At 43.0% G+C, this 24829-nt stretch overlaps 1 protein-coding gene across 8 annotated transcripts in view; it reads left to right on the forward strand.

Moving 5' to 3' along the window:
- Nucleotides 1–24829, forward strand: part of FBXW7 (F-box and WD repeat domain containing 7) — a 191462-nt gene that overhangs the window by 133292 nt on the left and 33341 nt on the right. The window contains exon 1 of one of the 8 annotated variants that reach the window (XM_042807640.1): nt 24339–24590. The exons of the other annotated variants lie outside the window; for them this stretch is intronic. Coding sequence (XP_042663574.1) covers nt 24435–24590 — 156 coding nt within the window. The 5' untranslated portion in view covers nt 24339–24434. Of the gene's footprint in view, nt 1–24338; nt 24591–24829 lie in introns of those variants that run through there. 8 annotated transcript variants of the gene reach the window in all.

Genomic DNA, 24829 nt, shown 5'->3' on the forward strand with positions numbered 1-24829 from the left:
GTAGAACACCCGGAGGTAAAAAGTCTTTAACAGGCCAAGTTGTTCAGGGTGAGCATCACTCCATGGCGCATACAGAGCAGATGTAAGCATTTCTGTCACAGTAAAGGCCCTCCCACGACTGCTGGTGCTAGTATCGTTACTTTGATTAAAAATCACATGCTGGAGGTTGTAGACAAACGTTCACTTGGCTAAAATCCGTGCCACTGGAAACCTTCATCTCCCCCTAGCTGGTTGCTATTGCCCCTTTGGTGGCGGTTACGGCCCCACTAGAGCCGGCAGAGCTCCCACACTGGCTGTGGGGCAACCAGCCAGAAAAGCTTAGCCGGTCTAAATGGGTGATTTGCGTTAACCCAGCTAATTTTGCCTAAAGTGGATTTAAAAACTCTCCTATGGATTGTTCCTTTGGTTCAGCGGTGGGGACAGTAGTATCTTCTGTTGGCAGAACTAAACGTGCGGGAGGACGCGGCACAAAAGCTGCGTGGTGTCCGGGTGTGAGAGGGGCGGCATGTTGAGCAAGGATCCTACTCAGCACTGTGCCCAACACTGTGGCTTAGAGTTAAGGAAATGCTAAAGCTTCCCGTGAAGTGGCTTGAGGGGGAGCTATGAATGAGAGACTCTACAAGCACATTTCAGAAGACCTTTTAGGTAAACTAAGAAGGGCAACTGTAAATTAACTTGGTGGTTTGTTCTTGCATAGCAGAAAGCACTATGTACTTTGCAGGCTGTGGATAGGTGGAAACAGGGAACTCTTATCATGTAAGTCTGGATGTTGATAAGCACGATGTAATTTCAATGTTAATTTGAATTCAGTTCATGTGTAAAACTAATTCAGTGGGAGTATTTGGCCAGTAAATAATTTAAGCTTTTGCTATAAAAGAAGTCAGAACGTCTAGATAAGTATTCCCCACTATATACAAAACGATTACAATTGTTGGACAAGTTAGAATCTTCCAGATCTATGGTGTCGTCTTTGTATTTGTGGTAGGGAATCTTAAATGGCTGAGACTTATGAGAAGCAAATTACATCTTTAAAATTGTCTAAGAACCACCTCTTGGAAAGCCTTTTGCTTGTTCCTACCTTAAATATTTTGAAAAATTTACAGAATTCCTTTGCACTATTACAATTTTTACAGGTGTATAGTTTGTATGTTCCACATCATTTTAAAAATAATGCATGTGACTACTAGTGTTTGCTTAATGTCTAATTAATGTTGGGTGCTCAGAATTGATAGGTGTACAGATTTGAAAAGACTGAGAGATCTTGGGCTATCTACCTTTGCCTGCTACGCTGTCTACACATGAGTTTTGCAATGAAGCTTGTGGCAGGATCTTAAGTGCCCTTAAGGTCATAGATGATCTTGCATTAAAGACCAAAGGAAATATCCCTAGCAGGCAGACAGACAGCAGGCATTGCTGTAGATTAAATAGAAAGAAGTTTCATCCAGAACCTCATCCCACTAAAGGTATTTTATACTAACTTGTTTCAGAGAAGTTAATGATAAAAGCTTCAGTGAGGGAAGAATAGCATGGTTATCTATGGGAACTGAAAACAGTGGAGAAATCAGTGTAATGAATAATCAACATCTGAAGCAAATGACTGGCAATGAGAACACATCAAAGACAGTTTTCAGTGAAAGGATGGAAATCAGTGAAACTTCACAGTGTTTACATACTGTTTGTTGTGGTTCTTTGTTATGCGGAGGTCCTGGATCTCCTGCACTGGGTGCTTCACTGTGTTTGCAATGCATGGGCAAATCCAAAGTTGTCAGTTACTGACAACAGAGAATGTCCTCCTAGTTTTTCACTTTTGTGAAAAGCTTGTCTGCTTTTGTAGTAAAAAGGCAGGCTTTTAGCTCACTTTTCCTGTTGGGAATATTTCTGCTTTGGAGAACCCTACTGATGGGCCTTCACTATGTTGGGGTTTGGACAAATCATGCAACCCAGTCAAGTTACCCAGTAAAAGACAAGAAGACATCAGTCCTGCATCACTGGCGTATGTGTTAACAGCTGTACTTCTAAACTCAAGAGTTCAGTGTTGCTTCAGTGGTGAATAATTTTTGGTGCTTAGTATTCAATTAGGAAATCATCTCAAAAAAATAAGAGCCAAATTAAAATAATTAGGAAATTGTTGTGGTGTTGGCCCTTCGTGTGTGTTGTTGAAACAGAAGTATACCCAGATGTATGGCAGGTGGAAATACCACTAGGCAAGTTATACCTGCAGCAGCATCAGAGTCCTAAAGGGAGACGGGTAAGTAGCCTTATTCACCAGCCTTGCAGTAATCCACTTTGCTGACATATGCCCTTCCCTAATATTACATTGGTGCCACTCTTTTCAGTTTTATTAATTCAGTCACCAAATAGCTGTCCATAACTTTGGTTAAATAAAATTCTTAGATGTTGTCCTGTAAATACATTCTGTGAAGCTGTGCAGAAGTCACAGGTGCTATATTTTTGTCTTGCTTCAGGTCTTGAGCAGTGTCTGTAAGTACCTTTGGGACACGAAGGATCTTTTATAAAAATTTATACAACCTGTTCCTACCAAGTCTCTTCAAGAGGGGTTTTAGCATAATCCTAATCCATCTAACTGTTCTCTTATTTTGCAAATGACGATTGACTGCTTCAGTCATTTCTGTTCCTACATGCTACATTTGTTTTTAGGAGAGAAGGAAATACTATCCTAATTCACATTAGTTTTGCAGATGCATGGAGGGAAGGCTGAGTCAAATCAATGCATTTTTTTTCAGCATATTATGATTTCCAGTAAGCAGAGGGTGGATACACAGTGTCGGAGAAACCAGTCTGAAGGCCTGTATTGAACTAGAATACCACTGGGAGCAAGCTGTCCTCTGGGAATAATGTTGATAAAAGAATTGAAAATCACCTTAAATCAAAATAGGAGGTGCAAAGAAACAAATACCCTGTCCCTTCTGAAGACAATGTGAGAAATACAAAGATATCCCCCATTTGTGAAACAGACAGACAAATTATGACAAATGTCAGAAGCGAATAATGGAAAGCACTTATTCTGGTCCATATTAGTTTAGGCAGTGTGTACCAGGAAGAGTAAGAGTACAAGCTCCACTGGCTGCAATGCAGTGATTCACTAAATTGAAACTATGGATAATAGATTTATTCTGTTTAGCTGAAAACATCATCTGATGAGGAATTTATAAGTAATAGCCATCATGGGTTCAGCTATTTCCAAAGCAGAAAGACAATCACCTTTCTCTTGGTTACAGAAATTTCCTATTGCAGTGTGCTATAAATCAGATGAAAAATGTACATCAGACAGCATGGTTTACCAAGCAGAAATTGAATTTTGGTGTGATACCTGGTCCATAGGTACCCATGCTCCCTGGTAATCCACTCAGTAGGCTGTTAGTTGACCTTTTCACCTTGGGGGAATGGGCAAGCAGCAGCAGTAAGATTATTATTCCTTGGTCTCCCCAGACTCCCTAGTTGTCAGCATTTAAGAGAAAACAAACTGTCTCACGAAAGTGGCGATAATCTAGGTGCAATATGTCGTTTTGCAAAGCAGGACTAACACAGACAAATGCTGTACTGGCTGATGATTCAGTAGTGCTCAGGGTGATGAAGTTGGTGGTGAATTTACTTGATGCTTCTGCCTCACCAAGGAGATCTGTTATTTCAAGGCTCTTTTCAGTGCCACCGGATTCAAAATGGTGGTTAACATTTGCACTGCAAATGCTCCTTTACCTACACCTGGGGAATACCAAAAAGTTCTCAATTTAATTACAGCAAATTCTTTCAGAAGGGATATAAGAAGTCAGAGATCTTCACCTGTGTATTTCTCAACAAAAGTCAGGACAGACACTTTTGGAAATCTTAATGTGAACCATGTTCTTCTTTTTCCCTCTGTGAGGACAAGCACCACGGTAGGACCGCACTTTCAGTCCTTCCAGCGCAGCACCAGTTGATTCTCTCTGGGAGTTGTCATATTTCTTATCCATTAAAGCAGACTCCTTAATAGCTCCTATCACAGTCAGGCAAGCTTTAGAAGTTTAGAGCGTCTCTTATGAGACCCGGTATTATACATCTAACTCAGACAAGTATGTCTCGCAATCATGATTGCATTGTTTCCAAAGAAAATACAAGAATTATCCTTTCCTCTCTGACTCATCAAAGCCTAGCTCTTAGGAGAGCTAAATCTCCTGGCAAGAAGGTTTTGGTAAGATTTGCTATTCAGCTATGCAGCAGCCAGTGCACAAAAGCTGACTAAATACCGTTGTATCGGGCATCAACATTTAGCTGTGCATTCTTGACAGAAGTTTTCTGTTTGATGTGTTCCCTCTACAAGGGGGACTGCGTAGTTTGTGTACAATCTTTACAATACTTTTGGTTGTTGAAGCTCAAAGAGTGATTCTTTTTTCTACAGTAGAAAGGAAGAAATACTATCATAACTCTCTGCAGATGGTAGCATGATTAAAAACGGGAGAGAAGCATAATTTGTTTTACCTGAGGAGCTCAATTATTTTGAGTAACAAGTTGCCAGGTGGTGGTCCACATTGGATGAAGAGGGTCCATCCACAATACAGAGAGAAATCGATATTAAAAGTTTGGTTCTGTTTTGTCAGAAGATGTCAGTGCTGTGGAAAATAAGTGAGGGAATTTCAGCCTGCAGGTTTAGGACATAATTCACCTTGACTGTGGAAACTGTCACATGGTGGGAGTTCCGGAGAGCAGGGCGAACACTGCTTTGGTGCCAGTGACTGGCAGGTCTGGTTTGCCTGTAGTTTCCATCTAGCATCTGGCATGGAGAGCAGCACCTGAGGTGGGAGGTAGAGGCAGGACCACCCCAGTCGGGTAAGGCTGCTTTTTCCATTGGCATTGGACGGACCCCAGAGTTCGGAGGCGTGAGCTTTGGGCCTGGCAAAGGGGAGAAGCTTTGAGGCCAACACAGAGATTTCGCAGGTTCTCTCCCCAAAAGCCTTTTCTCTGATTTCAGCTTGAGCAGAATTGGAACTGCAGGGGAGAATCCAGTCTGCTGTCTTTTGTCCCTGTCGTAGTGGTGACATAAGCAGTTGGCCACGTTATTTGTTTTGCAGTGAGAGCCACTAACTGTTTAAAAATCTCCAGTTTCTAGAAGTGTATTCAAGATCTGAAGCTGTGTTTTTAAGAACAAAAATGCCATTTTTATTAAAATGTGAGGTTATAATAATGCCTTTCTGGTTGGCAAATAACTGATTTACGTCAAGCCACAACTTAAAACATAGTGCTTGAAACACCATGAATACAAAATTTTATCCTTTCCTATCTCATGTGTAGGAGGTAACCATCGTAATTGCAGATACAATGAAGCAGTGGATTTTGACATTTTATTAAGGTTTGGACATGTAATCACTCTTCAATACTCTGTTCAAAGAAGCCTCTGCAGAAAATAGGAGAAAATTATCATGCACTGATAACAGAGAGAAGCACGTACTGAACTTCAGACTTACGCTCCTGTTACTTGTTCCATCGCATTCCCAGTTCCTTGTGTGTTGTCTTTATGGCTTCTGGTATTCTGAGAGTAAAGTTCCCATTCATTTTTGGATCTAAAAGGACATAAATAATAATGTCTGAATTCAGGTATGACACAGGTTAACAATAAGTATAGAAATTCTTTACTCGCAGCTCTAAAAAGGAAAGCTAGTATCTTTTCCTACTATTTTCTGTTGATTTCTTTTCCAAATATATAAGAAAAGTTAGCTGTCTCTGACCATTAGATGATGTTGATGTTTTGTTATATTTCTTTGGGGTAAAGTTATTATAGATTGTTTAAATACTAGCATCAACTTCTGGACTCTGATTATAAACAAAGTCACTTTCTTTTATAAAGTTATTTGTGTAATTACTATCTTGAGGTTTTTACATTAAAATATTTGTATAAGCTGCCTTTTGTACACATCTTGGTGTGAGAAACTGATCCTAGCTAAAGTGACAGGAAAATTGTTTATGGGGTAAGAGGAGCTTTCTCATCTCAAAAAAGTATACCATGTTTTTACAGATTAAAGAATTATTCAAATAAATCTACTGTGTTCAAGTAACAGTCTTTCACCTCTTATCTGCTGCAACTTAAAAAAACCAGTTTATTATTATGACTTCGCTAAAATAGGTGGGAGATGAATTGCCTGTTCTGTTTATTTACCAGTGAACAGATTAAAAAAGAAAAAAAAAATCAGGCATTCAAACAGTTTTTTAAAAAGACACACAGGGAGAAGGTCATAAATTCTTTGTATTGTCTTTGACTTTGTACTTTTTTGTATATTTGAACTCTCCCTCCCAGGATTTTTTTTTGTATTGCAGAATTTGGTACATGAGTGGATTTCTTAAAGAGCTTGCAGATGCAGTCTTTAAAGGTGTCCTTCACGTCAGTTAGTAGATGTCCTAAACTTCTGTAAGCAGATTAGGCTTTGTCAAAGTTTGTGGTATCTTTTGTTTTGTTTTGGTATCTTTATTGCCAAAGTATGGTCTGAGTTGCAGCCTACCATATTATTTTTCGTTATCCATTCAGGGGTCATCTGTGACAGTTTATACTTTTACAGGCAAATCACATGGATGATGAATATGCCTTCATGATAGCATACAGAGATTTTCTGGTTAAAGAAAAAAAAAGTGATCATGGCTGCTTCTGCCAGAGTACTCTTCATGGAAGTGACGATCATTTGTGTAATAGCTTTGCTGATGTAGCTGTAAGGTCTTAGGCCTTGAAAAGTCCCAGTTTTTAGCTGCTGTTTCTCAGCTAAGCAAACCCTTCATTTGGTTATAGCTAACCTGGGCAAAGAGCTCTTTTGTTGGCAGAGAGCTCAGATCCAGTCCTAGCAAGAAGCTGTGGCAGCTTAAGATATCATTTCTTCCAGCTGTTTGTGGGTGCTCTGCTCTGACAGCACAACTGGTGGAAGGAACATGCTAATGCTCTGCAGCCACGTCCCATCAAAATCCAGGGGTTCAATTTACACCGTTGCAGTCATTGATAAACCCGTCTCTAAGTCCTGTAGATTGTTTGCCTGCTAAACTCAGCACAAGCCCTCTGTTTAAGGGAAATGCCCTCTCAAATCTGCTGGCAAAGTTGTTTGTCCAAATGCAATGGATATTTTAAATAGTAAGGCTCTGCCAACCTGGCTTGCTTGGTTGGAGTGGATTAGGTTGGGCTGTTTGCACGAGAGCTGCTTTGCTGGCAGGTGGAGAGGGCCGCAGAGGAAAGGGTGAGTGTTGGACGACCGAGGCGAGCCCGGTGGGCCCTGCTTCCACTGGGGCAGCGAGGTAACGTAACTGAGTCAGCGTGGAGGGCGGGCGCAGTCTGAGGGAGGCTCCGTCAGCATCAGCATAGCAGGAACAAGGGCTCTGTAGTAAAAATCGTCTTGTGAATTGGCGTGGCAGAACAAGGTCTGTGGAAGGTGGTGAAGGAAATGTGTGATTTGAAGATATTGTAGATATTTCATCAGTGGGTTTGGAGTACATACCCTCCTCAATAAAAAGCAGTTGGTTTTGAAATTGAAACTTTTATGTGGGTGCAAATGCATGTTATGACTAATATCTGAGTAGAATGACTTTGATTTCGCCGGAAAACCTTTCCATCCGGTGAAACCAAAAACACTTGCAAAGCACGTTAATAAAAAGTTACTAGGGTTTGTCCCTCTGATGTATCATTTTATGCCTGCAGAATGAAAGTGCAATTTCATTTAGTTGGCCTAAGCAATAGCAAGGCAATCATTGTAGAGTGCTCTTCAGAGCACGTATCCAGGGCCACTGAAAAGTTTACACTTTATCCGCTAGTATGTATTAAACCTTCTGCTGCTGTTTCTCACTGCTTCTCTAACCTGTTTTATAAACTGAGAAAGCAAGGGACCGTGAATCCAAGTCTTCACTGCAACCAGCTGCTGTTAGCCATCTACGAGCTGATCCCCTGTATATTTACTAATACGTAATTTTTAACAGAACTTAGGCCTCTCCTACATCTATCCTGGGAGTGGGTTACTATAGTTTTCCCTTCGCCACAGCCAAGAGATGTTGCACAAAGTCACATGTAGCAGCACTAGAAACAAAACTCGGGGCTCATTTAAAAAAAAAAAAAAAAAAAGAAAAGGATAAATTACACCAAAGACTTGTTTAATCAACTAAGTTGTGTTTTGAACTGAAGAAATGAAACGTCTTTTAGCAATGCTATCTGTGTATCTGTCTGTTCAAAGCACTTGTGGAACAGGTGACTTGGCCTGCCCCACCACACAATAGGGATTTTTGTGTCTGTGTGTCTGTGTCTGTGTGTGTGAGCTGGGCTGGCCAGTACAGGAGAAGAAGGTCCTGTAACTGCAACAGTGGATAGCAAACACAACTGATTTTTGCAACAGATCTCTTGATGTTGGCTGAAGTCATTTACCTCTAGAATTTCTCAAAGAAAGACACTCTTGAAAGTCAGGTATGCCACTCTTTGCAGCTGTCAGATTCAGGAGGTGTTAATGGTTAAAGCAGCAGTAATATGGGCTTATAAGATCTCATTTCAAATCCTGGCAGTACCGTGAGTTTACAATGAATTCGGATCACTTATCCTACCAACAGGGAATCCAACGTATTTTGGCTTCTGTGAGTCTGACCAGTTGGTACTGTGAACATGTCATCTTCCAACTCAGCTGTGTTGGCTGAATAAACCACCACCCTTCAGGCTACTTGCAGGTATTTGTCATGCATCCTGCCAGCAGACTTCTGCTGGTTCAGATCTGCCACTTAAGCTGCTCATGTCATCACTTCTTAGCCTGTTTAAGGGGAAAAAAGTGTATTTATTGCCAAAGATCTGCTACTATATATAGTTGTATAAGCCATCTTAGCACACTGACTGAAATAGGTGAAGGAGGAAAGAGTAACTTCTGGTACAGCTATATCCAGAAGAGGATATGCCCATGAGCTTTCCATGTCAAGAGTTGGGTTTGACTAGTTTATTTCAGAAAAGCTTATGAAAGGTACACTGTCTTACAGTGAGAGAAATCTGTAGAGGGGTGTGGGCATTTCATTAGGAGGACATAGCAACAAGCATGAGGAGTAGACAGACCTCTGGTGTAGGATTGTTCTTGATGTAAAACATGTTTGACTGTCAGCGGTCATCTTCCCGTAGATTTGAAAATGGGTTTTGAAATGGGAAAATCACAGTATCTTCCTCTTCTAAAAGATTTATTTCCCTGTCAACTACAGTTTTCTACTGATGTAGTCTAAAGTCACCCTTCTCGTCTGTATTAGAGGCATTGATATGGGGACCGTGCGCCTGTAGACTTGCTGTTCCCAGCCATTGCCCCAGGGCTTCTTTCCAGCCAAAAGGTGGAAATGGCAACATGAAGAAACAGTCTGATTCCTAGCCAAGTTTTCAGTCCTTTCCCCCTTTAGGTTAATTAAGCCCTCAGCTTGTGGGCCCCTTGCTCCAGTCGATCTCACCGAGCTGGGGTCTCTACCATATATCTAAGTAGCTCTTCCTTTGAAAGGGCAATCTTATTACAATGAGTATTGATGTTATTTGACAAGCCCTTATTATACACATTGAGCTATCTATTCTCTTCCTTTCCAGCTTCAACATCACTCCCAAAAAGTGCTAACAAATGTATTAGGAACTCCTTAAAATTAGTTTAACATGAAGAAGCAAATACACTCAATTCTGTTACTGGTTTAATGCAGATCAAGATAATATTCTCACCTCGTTCCCAAAGGCCTCTAAAGGAATAATGCAATTCTGTGCTGGCATCCACACAGATAAAAGGTTTGTATAATTGCATTATATGGAAACCACTGCAAGCTGCTCCTCTTCTTCCTTTCATTTAAAAACGTTTTGAAGATACTAATGCTGGGGGGAGTGGGGCTTAATATCTGAGCACTGGGAAAATTTTTCTTAGCCATGTGCTTTTTCAGAGTATTTCTGAGAACTGTGGTTTTGGTTTGAGGAGATGAAAAGGCCAGAAGAACTGGTAGAAGGTTTAGAAAGACCTGTCAGGGTCATAAAGTGGTTAATTTGCATTCCTGAAATTCTTGTGTTGTCTGGAAGGAATCAGTTGATAATTTCTTTCAGGCAGAGGTTTTTGTTGGGCAGGACTGGATTTGTTCAGATATAATGTTACTGTTCAAGCTTACCTTAGAGAGGGTAAGCTAGATACATGACAGAGACCCAGCTGGATGATACTGCAGGAGCCTTTGTCTAATTTCTATGTACTCTCAACAAATTTTATCACACCATCAGCTGGCTGGTTGCATGGTGGAGTCTTGTTTGGAGACCAGTTACATGTTCAGTTTCATCAAGTGCTAAGTCTGTTGGTACCTCAATAGAGAGAAAAGCTTAAGTATTTGAACCACTTGTTGGGATCTCTGTAGGTATGACATATCCATGAGCACAAATTCTCCTCAGGAGCTGAAGACACTTTGCTTGCTTATTTGCATATTCAGGTAGATATAAAACTAGACAAATACTAACTGTCAGATGCAGATAAAGAAAATAGCCTTCCAGAAGAGAAAGAGGAGTGGATTCGGCCTGCTGGTTGTTCTCACAGCCTTTTTGACGGCTCCTCAGGCTGGTATCCCCGTTCTCATACTTGGGCATCTGCTAAACTTGTAAGTTAGAGTTCCATTTCCTACTGCAACAAAAAAGGATAGTTTGGTTGGTTGGTTTTTTTTTGGGGGGGGTGGAGGGGGCAAGGGTGGGGAGGGGTGGGTATGATTGTTGTTCTCACTTTTTTTTTCTTTTTCTTCTGAGATGAGATTTCTTTTGCTATAGCCATCTCTTTAACCTTGGTGTACACTGCCTCTGCTTGGAGAACAGCTTTAGGATAACAGCTCTTCAAAACAGATAACTTTTAGATTGTAATAGATGTCTCCTGGAACTTGTAAATGGAAAATGAATTGGATTTTCCGAGTCTTGGAACTGTTGACCCATGCTTTAGATCAGTGCAGGCTCTGGCTGTGCCGTCTTCTTTTCTCTTTCCCACATTTAGTGTGTGGTACTGAACAGCTAACCTAGCTCACTCTTCACATTTCTCCAGCTCTTTTCAGAGTGCAACACAAAATGGCCAGCTGTCTAACTGCTTTAAAAGGAGGAAAAACCCATTCTTGAACTAGATACATATAATACAGTAATATAACTAGTTACCATGAACAGGAAAGTGAACAAATCCTAGTTAGTGTACATGTTCTTGCTTATTGGTGTCCTGACCTGCTGAGAGACATTTAACTTTCCTCTGTGATATGGCAAATTAAGTACTTGGCATTTTTTCCCCTCAGTATTTTGCATAAAGAAGCACAAAGCGTATTTAGATATTCTGGTTAACAAGATCATACTCTGAGAGCACCTAGTCTGCTCTTCACTACTGAGTAGCCCACACATCTAGCCACAGATTTGAGGCTCATCTATCTAAAAGGAAGAGGATTTCAGGGGACTTTTCGAAGGACTGTACTGATAAGGAGACTGACATCCCCATCTTAAGTTGAAATGTACCTTATTGTTTTAGCTTTTAACCCTGTAATCTGCAGTACCTAAAATGCCTCTCTGAATTACAGGGAAGGTTAGTATCTCCTGCTGTATTTTCCTTGGCAGGTTGCTCAGTCTAAACTTGAGGCTGTTGGATTCCTTCTTAAATTAGCTTTCAACCAAACTTACTTTGTGTTAATCAGAATCAGTAAATATTAGTATAATTTTCATAAGGGACTTGAAAAGACTGTTGCTGCAGTTGTCGGTTTCAAAAAAACCCCAAACCTTTGCCAGATGACTTGTGACTAGGTAGTGTTCTCATGCCGACTTCCTTAGAATAGGGTGAACACCTTCATTTTTCAGTCTTGCGTACTAGAGAATAAGAGGGTTGCTCAGTGTAATGTTGCATGCAAATCCAGAGACCACCCACTGTTCCTAAACACAGGGATTTCATGCAATTTGTAACCGGGAGAGACTTTGAATTAAGTTTGCCAGAAATCTAGTAGGAACTAACATAAAAGAGTCCCTCGTACTGGTCAACCAGATCAGCTTTTTAAATCAACACAACCTAGGAGTTTCTAATCCCTCTGGTGATAGTGGTCTGCCTTCTAATTTTAGCCTCCTTCAGTTTGCAGTTACTTATAAAGCACAATAGACCAGTGGAAAAAAATCTGCATTTTAAAATAGTTTTTGAAGAACGGTGTAGGCATGAGTCATACCTGTCCCTGCAGGCCGTAAAAAAGCTGTCGACAGTTAGCTGGGAAGAAGTGTATTTAAACTTTGTTCTTGCCAATTTAAATCACTTTATTCAGCATGAATGAGGTTGTAGTATTCCATTAAGTCTGTTTTTATCAAATTTTAATGAGGAAATATATTTATACAAGCAGCAAATGAGTTCTTCCCAGAATTTTCTTTGTAATCAGATATTCCTAAACATTGTCGATGATTTTACAAGGGACAAAAGTGAGCACTTTCAAATCTTGTCCCAAGGGGGAATTCAGCTAACAACTGGGACTGTATTTAAATAACTGCATAGAGACTTAAATTTAGGTTGATAAGTGAATGATCTGGTCAGTGGCTTGTAGCACATTTTATGGGAGGTAGATAGTAAAATGGGGATTTTTCCAATCTGGCCAGTTTTCAAGGCTCTAGTTTGTTCTGCGTATGGAATTAGACTAAAGGGGAGAGACCACACGATATGCGAAGCTCGCACTGAAGGTTAAATTACAAGGAACCTAATGGTACTCTGGGCTTTGATTTTTGCCAACTTTCTGATGAGAAAACTGAGACTTCTTCTAAATACCAGACTGCAGCCTGGTGCTCCCATACTCCTCCCTCCCGCTTCGCTTTCCCACTCCCATTCAGTCTCTCCCTGTCACACCAGCAGGCCTACAACATATAGCAGGATTTCTTTTTCCATTTCTGTGAGAAAGATTGGCATACATAAACCAGTTTGGCACGGATTGAATATTAGAGATGGAATATGATAATAAAAGGAAAGTGGGCAAAAAAACCCCTAGAGATCTGTCAGAACATCACTGGCGTCGCTTTAGCAATGTTATAGCTAATAACATGCTTTAGCAGTTGCTTTCAGCGAAAGAGAAGGAATAGGAATTAGGACATACATTTGCACAGGCTTTCTTGCAGCATCTCTGATCCCTCTTCTCGTGTACTAATTTCAAATAATAGTTTGTAATATTTAGCATCTTTCTAGAATATTAAAATAGTTTAAGATGCAAAGAGTAAACTTCCCCATACATCTGACCACATCGGTGACTTGGACTATTCCTAGACATTTTGCCTTGTAGTATTTCATTGTTCCTTTTGTTTGGTAAATCAGTAACATCAGATGGGCTACGTTTCCTTCAGTAATTGGATCTGTGAAATACTAAGAGTCTCTATAACATTACAAACTTGAAAACCATGGCTGCCATCTAGTTTTGTGGTTACAAGTGAATGGAACAGCAAGCCAAAAATTTCTGAAATCTCTAATTTGCTCCATCCTGTCTATAAATAAAGGAATTATAAGTTTCAAACCCCAGGAATTTAGATAACTGAGTTACTATTTATCCCACAGTGAATGGACTGTCTTAGGGAGTGTATCAGTTGCATCACAGTGAACTGGCAAATTGACAGCAGTTTTGGAGAAATGGTTAAAGATGTGATGTTTGAGGTTATGTAAAGGTTGCAAAATGCAGTTTTCTTTGAGAGTAGGAATGAGGTTTTTTGACTTGCAATTTTTTAATTCAAGTATAAATATTCTAGGTTGATAAAGGCAGCATCAGCTTTTACTGAACAAAATTATTTCCCCAAAGAAGCTTAGACACAACAGCGGACAGGTATTGGCATTTTCTTTTTTAATGCTGTGGTTCTTAAGTTTTCATACAGGTAGCTCTGACAATCTCTCCGAGATGCTATGAAATGTGCCACCTTATTTCATACTTTTTGCATTCTTTGAGAGATCCCTATGATAAATATCTGTTCTGGGCTCAAATGTATTAGAGGTGTCTATCCCTAATCTTAGCTGAATAATGCTAGATTCAGTGTAAAAAAAAAAAAAAAAAAAAAAAAAAGACTAGCAGTTCTCATCCCTCATGTCTGGATGAGGGACTATTTACCCTCAACTATGCAGTGCTACGTTTCTTGTAGAGGCAGGCAAGGGTGTTGTCTGGTTTCCAGACTGGAAGCACCTGTTCAGGGAAGAGTTTGTTTCGATGGGGCAGGTCTGCTGGCTTGCTCGCTTGCCCTGTAGCCCCTGTGACATGAAATTGCACAGCATAAGGTTAATGACAGTGGGTTAGCCAGGCTTCAAAGCATCTGGTGTGACCCCGGCATGCCTGGCATTCCTTTCTGCTGTGCAAAGGTTTGGCATCCGTTCCCCTGCAGCCAGAAGAATGTACTGGGGAGAAAACCGCTCCAGTCCTGGCTCCCCCAGGCCTCTGGAGAGGGTAGAGTTGTCATGGCAATAAATCATGAGGGTTCGTGGGAGATGAGTAAATCCCCTTCTCTGTGCTCTATCTACCATAGGCATGGGTTGTTGTGAGAAAAGGAAGCTGGATCAAGCAGGTAGAGTGTGTAATTGTCCCCTTTATGACCACCACCAGCACTTACTAGTAGGGCAGAGCGTGTGTCATGGAAAAAAATGGCCATTTGTGTGTACCAGAGACACTTTGTGCGGCCAGGAGTCTGTGTTCTGCGCTGACCAGACTGAGCTGCAGCCTTCCCCAGGACTTACTGAGCATGCTGTAGCCAAAGGCAACGTGGCCAGAGCTGCATCTTCCCCATAGCGGCTGCTTCCAGTGCTCTGCAGATGTGGCCAAATATGGGAGAAAAAAGCCAAGTATCCTCTATGTCCTGCAGTCTAGACACACACCCCCTTGTTGATGCTTGGACATTGTGTAGAAAAATGCTTCCCCTGAATTCCAGGGAAGGAGAAAACATGGAAGAGGATGGAAAAGGAAAGGAGTAATGAGGTGGGACAATAAGTCTTGTCGGACCAAGGTGCCGTGGAGAGGGCAGGAGGCAGGAAACTAGTGGGGAATTGCTGGGCCAGGAGGTCGACACAGGGAGCAGAGGGCAGGGGGTTGGAGGACCCCGGGCCTGGTAATTACGAGCCAAGTGAGGGTGAGGAGGGGACAGGGGGAACACAGGAGATTCATACGCATTAAACAGAACAAACTCCTCTCTGAAGCTGCGATTCATGGGTCCCACCCTTCTGCTATCAGCAGACTGCCCTAAAATTTACTGGCACATCATGTTTCATCTTCCTCTAGTGCTGTTGCGCCGAGGGTGGCATCATCCTGCTGCATTCCTCACCGCTGGCTACCTGCAGCCGTGGGGCGTTGCGTGGGGACGTGGGCTGTTCTGTGACACCGGCACGCCGAACAGGGGGTGCAGTGGGGGGGTGGAATTAAATTCCCTTGACTTTAGAAAATGCTGCCGTGCCTTCAACGCTTGCACGTTTGCTTTTGCAAACTTGGTGCATGCGCACAAGCGGGTAGATGCACTTGCACAAGTGGGTAATGATGTATCTTAAATTACAACCCCAGACACTGTTTTTTCTACAATCTGTGTCTTATTATTATGTACCATGCACAGGGCTGTCTTGGTAATCAGCTTTTTAGGAGTAAAAGCATCTTACACCTATCATTTCAAACTCTTTTGAATGCCCGGTTTTGTAACCTTTATACTCTTTAGGTAATGTAGGTAGGAAAAGAGATTTTAAATTTTTAATACTTTTTTTTTTTTTTTTTTTCCAGAATTCTTCCTAAATCCTTCTGGTATAATCTATAATTACAGGAATTCTGTCTGTCGCCTAAAGACTCACCACTAACCCCTTATCATTCTCACATACCACAAATGAGGAACAGAAACTATATTTTAAATAGGTTTCTATAGATAATGCCAGATAAATAAGCGTGTCTCTTGGCAATCAAAATTAAGCTATCTCCAAAGAAAATAAAAATGGAAAACTTAACAGAAAACAAGCAGTAGATGCCAGTGCTCTATTTGTATTCAGTGTGAAGGACAGACATTTTTAGAAAGCCTTCCAAGTCCACGCAGACTTTTCTTTTTCTGTACAAAGGTGATTTCCCAGCCTGCTTATGTTTGAGTGAAAACATTTGACCACTGGTGTTCAAAGGCAGAAATGCACGCTTCGCCAATTTGGAAACATTCTTGTCAATATAAACAAAACCATCTCAGCTCTGTGGCTGAAATGTTGAAAAAAGGAACTGATCCCAGTTAGAGTTATTTTTCGGGGTGTGTTGCGGTCGTCATCTGTTGATCAGCAAGAAGGGCTTGTGTGCTTTGTGCACCTACGGTAGGATTTAAGAACCACCTCAAGCGCGCGGTTTTCTAACATTACGGACTACCTCGCAGGCAGAATCTGTGAAACCGCCTATAATAGGAATGTAAGATAGAATTACTAAAAACGGAGCCCAGGGGTGGTATTTGAGAAAGCGACTGTGTCGGCGCCCAAAGAGCAAGGCCTGGACTGCTGGCTTCGTGTTGCCCCGAAGCGAATACCCTGTGCCCAAGTGGCGCCCGGCTGCTGGCGTGGCGGCCACTGCCCTGGGCTGCAGCGGCGTGTGAGGGTGCCCCGGGGAAGAGCGGGCCAAGGGAGCGACCCGGGGGGGCTGCGTGGGGCCAGCTTCCTCCCCGGAGCAGGCGCGGGTGGCAGCGGGTGGCAGGGGCTGTTGAGCGGGGCAGGGTGACACCGGGCTGGCCGGCGCCCCCCGGGCTTGCGCAGGGTGTAGCGTGCAAGGTCATCTCTCTGGGAAATTTCGGAACGGACTTCGGTCTCTGAAGCAACTGCTGTCGTGTCTCAGAAGCACAGCCCTGTTCAATGTGAACTTGAGTGATTAGCACAGCTATTACTGCATCTATAAATAGAATTCATCTTACAATATATTAAGTTTAATGATATAATAAATAGATTACAGTTAACTTTAATAGGAGCACAATGAATGGAGATGCAGTTCTTATGGAGATCTGCTGCCATTAGTGAATGTTTTGCAAGATGCATTATACGTAATATCTTCTTCTTCCTTTGAAAAATGAATAATGTAACAATACTGTGTAGAAACAAAACACACAAAAGCAACTCATAATGTTCCTGTTGCACAGAAAGCAGTCAAGTACGTGAAAGTGCAGGTTGCATTAGCAACCTTAACTCTGCTCCTTATGAATATGCATTATGAAAAATGTTTATTATATGATAATATTGCTAGTTTTAAAACCATACAAGATTTCTCTGTAGGAAACTTGCACGTGGTTACTGTCAAAGGGAATTAAAAGCAACGTGAAGCCTAGCCACTGATACTTTTGTTTTCATTTATCTTTAACAAGAAAAAAAAAATGCTGTAGAAGAAAATGTTTTGGCTTTTTTTTTTTTTCACTGAAATAATATACAGTTCTAATGAGACAAGCTCCCTGGAGTTCTAACATGACATGTTTAAGGAAGGTTGACATTATACCCCCTGCCTGTGGTTCACCTTGTGCTTATTTTATGGTAAAACTTTAATATTTGAGTGTCCGTTTCCATTTGACAGAGACTTAAGTATGTTTTCCAATGCAAATAAGTCACTCACGGCAATAATACAGTCCCCTGGGTTGGGAGAACAAAGCTTAGACCCCAGTTCCTCGCCATTTCACCTAAGGCTGTAGTATGGCAAGTGTTTGGGGACGTTAAAAAGGAGAGCAGGCTGTACCTCTTGCTGTGCTGGCACAGACATCTGTGTGGCCACGCAGTGAGGGAGATGGGGAATCTGACCTGGCTGAAAAATAGCCCAGCAAAAATGTGTCCCTAGGTCAGCTGCCACCCCGGTTGAGCACACAGCCGTACAACGCAGGCTGTAGTGGCTCACCCGAGGAGGTGACTAAGTGTCGAAATGAATGGCCAAGGGCAACCACGGGTGCAGGGGCTGCTTTTTGGTTTGGGTTTTGTTTTGTTTTGGTTTGTTTTTTTTCAGTGGCTGTCCTGGCTTAAGAGCACATCAAACTATAGCTGAGAGAGTGATGCCTGTAGGTGTAAATAATAGGCTTATGCTCTCTGCGTGGGACACTTGGGTCACAATTCCTCATACCTTTTTCTCAGTGGTGTAGCTGGCTCAAGAAGTTTGCGCCCTGCCTGTGAATTGCTCATTTGCTTCTGCTGGCTCAGATGTTTGTGAAGGCATGGTGGAAAATTCAACCAGTAACTGGTTCTAAAAAAGAAAAACCCAAAGGACAGAGCTTAAAACTATTTCTCCTCACTCCACATCAGTTAATGAATCTGGTTCACAGAGCATTTCTACATTTCTGTTTGTTCCTGCAGAAATAAGGGCGAGAGCCATTCGGGGATTGGAACGAGCAGGTCAGACTGGGACATCTTTAAGCTGGTGTTGCCACCAAGAAACAGTGCATGGAACTGTCCCCTTCATAGCTGGGTGTACGACAGCTTTGGCTGTACTCCTGTAAAATACCAAAGCGTCGAAGCATATGTTGCAAATTCTGTGCCCAACTACAGGCAACCACAGAGGAGGACGGGAAGTATGACCTTCAGAGGGGAGTTGTGCTCTGCTGGGGACATGGGGATGCCATATTACATTAAGCCTGTCTTTGCAATCTCCTGGCTCTTAAAACATAATTTGAAGTTTATTCTAAATATCCAGCGCTGAAGTCTGTTACATAAATTTCATGTGTAAATCCTTTCCAAGGCTATTTTTGCAGCCATTAACTAGCGTAGCTTTTGAATCCTATCACAATATATTTAAAACCTACTATTTTTTAAAAGACAAATGCTAGAAGGAAGTGGTTTATGAGAAATATCTGCCACAGATATATACCTTCTAAACTGGTATTTATAATCAAAGTTCATATTATTTTAATAAAATCAGGATTTATTAATGTATATTAACCTGATTTTTCAGTTGGTATCTATGCCATTTCCTTCCCTGCAAAAATAAAACTTAGGGTCTATTTACGTTTGTTTTTTGTTTTTTTTTTTTTAAATACAGTACCTTACTTTGCATAGAAATAAAGAATAATAATGTGTGGAAATTTCAGTTTGAAAGCAGTCTTCAAAACACTTTGCCAAGAAACATTGTCCAATTCAGTAATACCTATCACACTTCGTAATACGTATTCTCCACTCCATTTGGGTAAGCTTTAGAAGACAGTGCAATTTACTGTAGTGCCTCTGTGTGTCCTTCCTCCCATAACAGAGTTCTTGTTGCTTTCTGTACTTCATCCCAAACCAGAAGTTCATCAATACTGCAAAAATGTGTCCTTGATCAGTAAACTGCTGATCAGTGCACACTGCAGTGTGCAGGATTGTGTTTGACGTGGACTTCACAAGATCTTAAGCTTAAATTTATTTTCTGTAACTATCTTGAGGCAAAGATGCTGGAGTGGACCTCTCTAAGCCTGCTGCAGGCATTATAAGTAAATTGATTAGAAATTCCTTCATCTAAACTGCTTCCAGGGAGCCGAGCTGCACTTGTTCTTCCATTGTACTCGGAGCATAGCAGCTGTCGGTCACAAACTGGTGCACTTAAGTTCATTTCTTCAAGCCTGTTCTTTTTCATCAATACTAATTGTATATTCTACACAAACACATGGTTACACCTGGTTGATAAGGTGCCTCGTACACTGTGCCCTTGAACTTTTCCTTAATTGGTCAGTGTCCTAAAACTTCGTCTCACCCTGCCCACAGGTATGGAATTTGCCCATAAAATCGCTCCAGCTCAGCACCTAGGGTGCATGCTAATAAATCTCGAATTAGAGACAGCCTTAAGGTCATTGCCTAGCCCAAGCTTAACCATGAGAAACAACGAGAACATGGCATTTCCAGGATCCCAGTGGGTCAGTTGTTTAATTTCATAATACATTTAAAAAGAAAAAGATCCTACAATAATAGCGGTGTCCTTTTGTAGAGGAAAGGCCTGCCCTGAATTACTTTGGAACACGTTTAACAGTTGCTATCATATGGGATGTTTTATCTCCTCTTCTAAGACTTTATACAAGTTGGACTATTAGCATCTGCCTTTCTCATTGATTGAATGGGGGACTTAGGGTTTTAAATGTAGGTGTGCTAAGCTAGGCTGTAGTTAAATGTCTAAAGCAGATGGCAAAAGTGCCTCTCTGTGGGGCCAGATTCTTGCCTGAATGGGAGCATTTGGCAAATTAAATGAAGTATGTGGTCAGATGAAGAGGTCGAATGTAGAAGACAAAGCGCTGGCTGCTGCAGCTGCCCAAACTAGATTACCAAGCAGAAGGGAAGTGTTTAAAACCTAAGTGGGTCCAAATTTGAGAAAGGGAAAAATAATTAAGCGTGACTGTCCTTCTGGGTCGTCTTCACTGTCTCCAGGGTAAATCTTGCACAGCTAAGGATTTGGCCCCACTTGATTAGGGTGTTTGGTTTCCTGGGTGGAAAAAAAGCAGTCCTATTAGACAACACACAAAAATCCCTCTGAAATGTGTCTAAAGGAGTCAGTCTGCTAAACGTCTGCTAAATGTGCAGAGTACACAGAATCCCTTCTGGCACCGTCTTGAATGATGCATTTACCAATATTAATGGAGATACCAAACCATATTGCTCCACAGTGCCTCCTGCACACATTATGCTCCTAACGCACATATGTGTATGTGAAATGCCAATTATGGGTTTTGCATTCCATGGTTTAAGCACCAGTGTGCCTCCAAAATGCTGAGCGGCCATCACCACAGCCAGAGCATCCGGTGGTCTCTCCACTCAAAAATGTTTCTCCAACTAAAAAAAAAAAAAAAAAACAAACCACCAAACCAAAACAAAAATGTTGTTTCTTTGGTCTGTTGCACTGTAATCTCTATTCTTCTGGGGATATATAGCTCTGCGGGTGATTTCTGTAATTCATTCTAGTCTTTCATTAGAAGTAATAGACGGTCTTAATTACAGCATGCCACATGACAAACTGGTAAAGGTGCTAGAAATGTTGCCAACAGGAAAAGAATTGGATGGTGTGAATTTTTATTAATTAAGAGCTGGCAGTACTAACGGGAAATAAGATTGGACTTGTGTCCAGTGGAAACTATGTAATTTTGGTGTAGACATTTTTCTAAATGTCATGAATTGTATGCTGTTTGACGTTTTAAGAACTTGAAAAATTATCTTCGACTTAAACAAAATAGAACCAACCTTTGAAGTTGAATATATGTATCGAATAGAGAAAGAAACACGGTAACTTTTGATTCTTCTCTTAATATTGCTTTATAAACTATAGTCTTCTTCAAGGTACCTTAATTCGTGATGAGCATTTACTTTATACCATTAAGTATTCTCAGAGCGTAACAAGTAACTGCAATAAATATTATTGCCAATGTCGGTAGAGATGTAAATGAATGCATCATCTCTGCTACTTGCTGTCGGGCCCTGAAAAGCATCTGAGGGGATGGGGTCTTATTCCTCCCCCGTGGTATTTTCCAGGAAGGTGCAGAGTGAAGCAGTGTGACCTGCAGCGCTGCTCAGTCTTCCCAGGTTGGGCAGTTCCCCACTACTTTTGTAAAGCCTTAAGTAATTTCCTACGATTGAGAGCGTGGTGTATTCATGACACTAAACTTTGCTGAGGACTGGGGAGTTCTCAAAGTCAACGGAGAGAGAGAGAAAGCCCTTTCTAGATAGTAATTTAGAGCAGGAGCCTAGCAGGAGGTGCCCTTAGCCTCTGGTGGAGCGTGTTCCTCTCCGTCAACGATAGAGAGCCCAGGCTGTGGTTAGGCATTTTGGGGAAGAGCAGACACCCAACCAGAGTAGCCTTGCAACTACCCAGAGACTGTAGAACTTAATTTGAGGTAGTGAGGATGATTCTTTATTTGTAGAGAATCAGAAGTGGTACCACTATAGAGAAAAATACTAAGTGAGAGCCAGATCCATATCCATATGCAATTTTTGTCTCTTGCTCTGAGAACGGCAGACTGCTAGATGAGAGATGGTCACCGTTCAGATGTCAAAATCTGTCTGTGGTATCTGTATCTCAGATCATGAAACCCCCCAAATCTTTTGTGCAGAATAAATACCTGATGTACCAAGTTTTCTACCGCTAGCAAATGATTGTTGGGGTTACCACATGGGTCCTGACTGAGGCAGAGAGATTAGCAGTTAAGTCGGTGTTTTTTTACCATGAGAGAATATCTGCCAATCATTATCAAAAGAGAAGGAATCGGCAATAGTAGTACTCCAAAAGAGAGGAAAATAGTAATTTCTAATTATTATTCAACTCATTGACTGCTTACTCGGAAGCACATTTTGTTCAAAAGATAAATCTAGTTATGCTGTCAGGTTATGCTTGCCTTTGGGCTGGGGGAGAGGCCGATCTCCGAGGCTTTCCTGCCAGTGCCCGCTGCGATGCTGGAGGAAGAGCAGCCATCGTCCCCCCTCCGCACCGAGCGCACTCGGGCGCTGGGGAGGGGGCAGAGGTGGCTGTGAACATTACAGGGCATTATGCACGCACGTACATGAAGTGCTTCTAAATCCCCACAGCAAAAATGTTCAAATTCGTTCTTACTCTCATAATTTAGGTATTAATTCGCTTCCTGTGATTATTTAATGTGTATATGCAGTCTGTGTTTTTTTTTTTTTTTTCCTTCCCCTTTGCATGTGATGTGCTAGCAAAGGAAGGCAGTAATAGTCTCCCGGGATATGTACAGCTCTGTTCATATCTGAGGTATGAAGTCAACTCAAGACCATTTTGTTCTCATAAAATATACAGCACTGCAGTTTAATAGATAATGGCATAAATGCCAAGATTTGATGGGCAGAACCATTTTCAATGGGAGACAGAAAGGGCTAGGAGGACTCGGTGTTGGATGGGAGATATATGTAAAACCATAGAGAAGCAGGATCTTGTGTGCAGTGGGGTAGTGATTTTGCATTAACTGAGTGTGCTAACACTTAGCTATTATAAAGTAACAATAAATATGAGATTTTTTTTTTTTTTTAAGTACTAATGAGGAGGCTGGCAGATATTACAGAAAGTAATTCCACTCCTTTGGATGTGTACTTTTTTGGTACTGCTTTGCGTGATAAAGATGGTTTCCCCTCAGGTCAACAGGAACTGACTACGTGTTTGCTTCTGTTTGAGTGCATCAGTCTGGAGGGCTGCTGAGCGCCTCGCGTTCCCGCTGCACCTGGGGAAAATTACAGGGGAACGTTGTGCAGCTTCAGATCGTGCTCTGGGTATGCTCTGCTCTGAACTTGGGCAGCAAACTTTGCAGGAGGTGGGGAAAAAAAAAAAAAAAAAAAAAAAAAAAAAAACCAACCAAGGAAAAACTGCAGAAGCTGGAATCTCTTATTTGAGTTGTCTGTCTAGAAACTGGAAAAAAAAAAAAAAAAAAAAAAAAAAAATCTGCCTCGCTGCTGTGCTGGTTGCAGGTATCTGTCTGATGTCAGGAACTCCCATGCCCTTGAATCGAACCGTAAGGGTAAACTGAACAGGTTCGTTGCTGTGCACAGAGTGGGAGACGGCCGCAAAAGGCGCGTTCTTTAGCAAGTAATTACCTAGGGCTTTCCTTGGCGCTTTCCGCTGCGATGCCGGTGAGCCTCCTTCACCGGCTGCGAAGCCCGAGCTAGGACGCCTCGGTGTCGCCGGCGGGGCCGGGCGCGGGGCGCGGGTGCGCGCAGGCCGCCCCGGAGCGCGGGAAACCCTGGGCCCGCTCCCGCGTCGTCCCCGCCGCGACGCTGCCGGTTGGGATTTCAGTGGGTGTTACATAACTGTTGGATTCGGGTCTTCCAACCCCTAAAGCCTCAGACCCCGTTTATTCTATTGTTTAAACAATAGAGGGTATTTCAGCACCTTTTTTTTTTTCCCCTCGCAAAACTGTAGCGCGTTTCAAATCATTCTAAAATTAACTGCACTTTTGAAGGACTAATTTGCGCCCGTCCACGGAGTGCAATCGTGTACGAGTCCAGCCAGGCTCGCCGGGGGCGACGGTACAATTATAATTAGTGGAAATGAGCTTGTTTTGCTCCCGCCTGGAAAACCGTGAAGCGTGCGGCTCTGGGGGAATAGAGCGAGGGTGGGGGGCAGGCCCCCCACCCGGCCTCCGAGGCGGTTTTGAAGAAAAAAAAAAAAGTGGTGGGGTGGATAACCCCAAGCCAGAGCGCTTTTTTTTTTTTTTTTTTTTTTTTTTTTTTTTTTTTTTTTTTTAAGTCGTGTTGTCCCGTCCCCCCCCGCCCGCCTTTCTGTTTTCCCGCGGTGGGGGCGGTTTCCCGCCGCCGGGGCCCGCGGGCTCCCCCCCGGGCGCGCAGCCCGCAGTGCCGCGCCGCCGCCGCCGCCGCCGCTGCGGAGGCGGGCGGGGAGGGAGGGACGGGGCGGGCGCGGGGGGAGGCGGGGGGCGGGAGGAGGCCGGCGGCGGGCAGGGGGGGAGCCGGGCTGGGCGCTAGGGCAGGGCAGGGCCGAGCGGAGCCGGGCCGAGCCGAGCCGAGCCGAGCGGAGCCGAGCCGAGCCGAGCGGAGCCGAGCCGCCGCCGCCCGCCGTGCCCGAGCATGTCGGCGCGGGAGGCGGTGACCTACCTGCCGGAGAAGGGGCTGTACTGCCAGCGCCTGCCCGGCCGCCGGGCCCGCGGCGCGCCGCAGCCGCGCAAGGGGAAGCGCGCCGACACCATGGGCTTCTACGGCACCCTCAAGATGATCTTCTACAAAGTGAGTGGCCGTGCCTTACCCCCACGCACACACACACACACACACACACACACACACCCCCACGCACACCTCCTCTTTTCCTGGGCTACGCGCCCGCGGAGGGAGGCAGGGAGGGGCGGGGGGGGGGGGGTTGGTGCGCGCGTCTTCCGCGCGTCTTCCGCGCTGCCGCTCCGCGGGCGGAAACGTGGCGGCGGGGGCTGCAGTGGGGCTGCCGGGGGGCGGGGGGGGCTGCCCGCGCT

The sequence above is a fragment of the Tyto alba genome, unplaced genomic scaffold (genome assembly GCF_018691265.1).
Source record: "Tyto alba isolate M040663 unplaced genomic scaffold, T.alba_DEE_v4.0 Super-Scaffold_6, whole genome shotgun sequence".
NCBI lineage: Eukaryota > Metazoa > Chordata > Aves > Strigiformes > Tytonidae > Tyto > Tyto alba.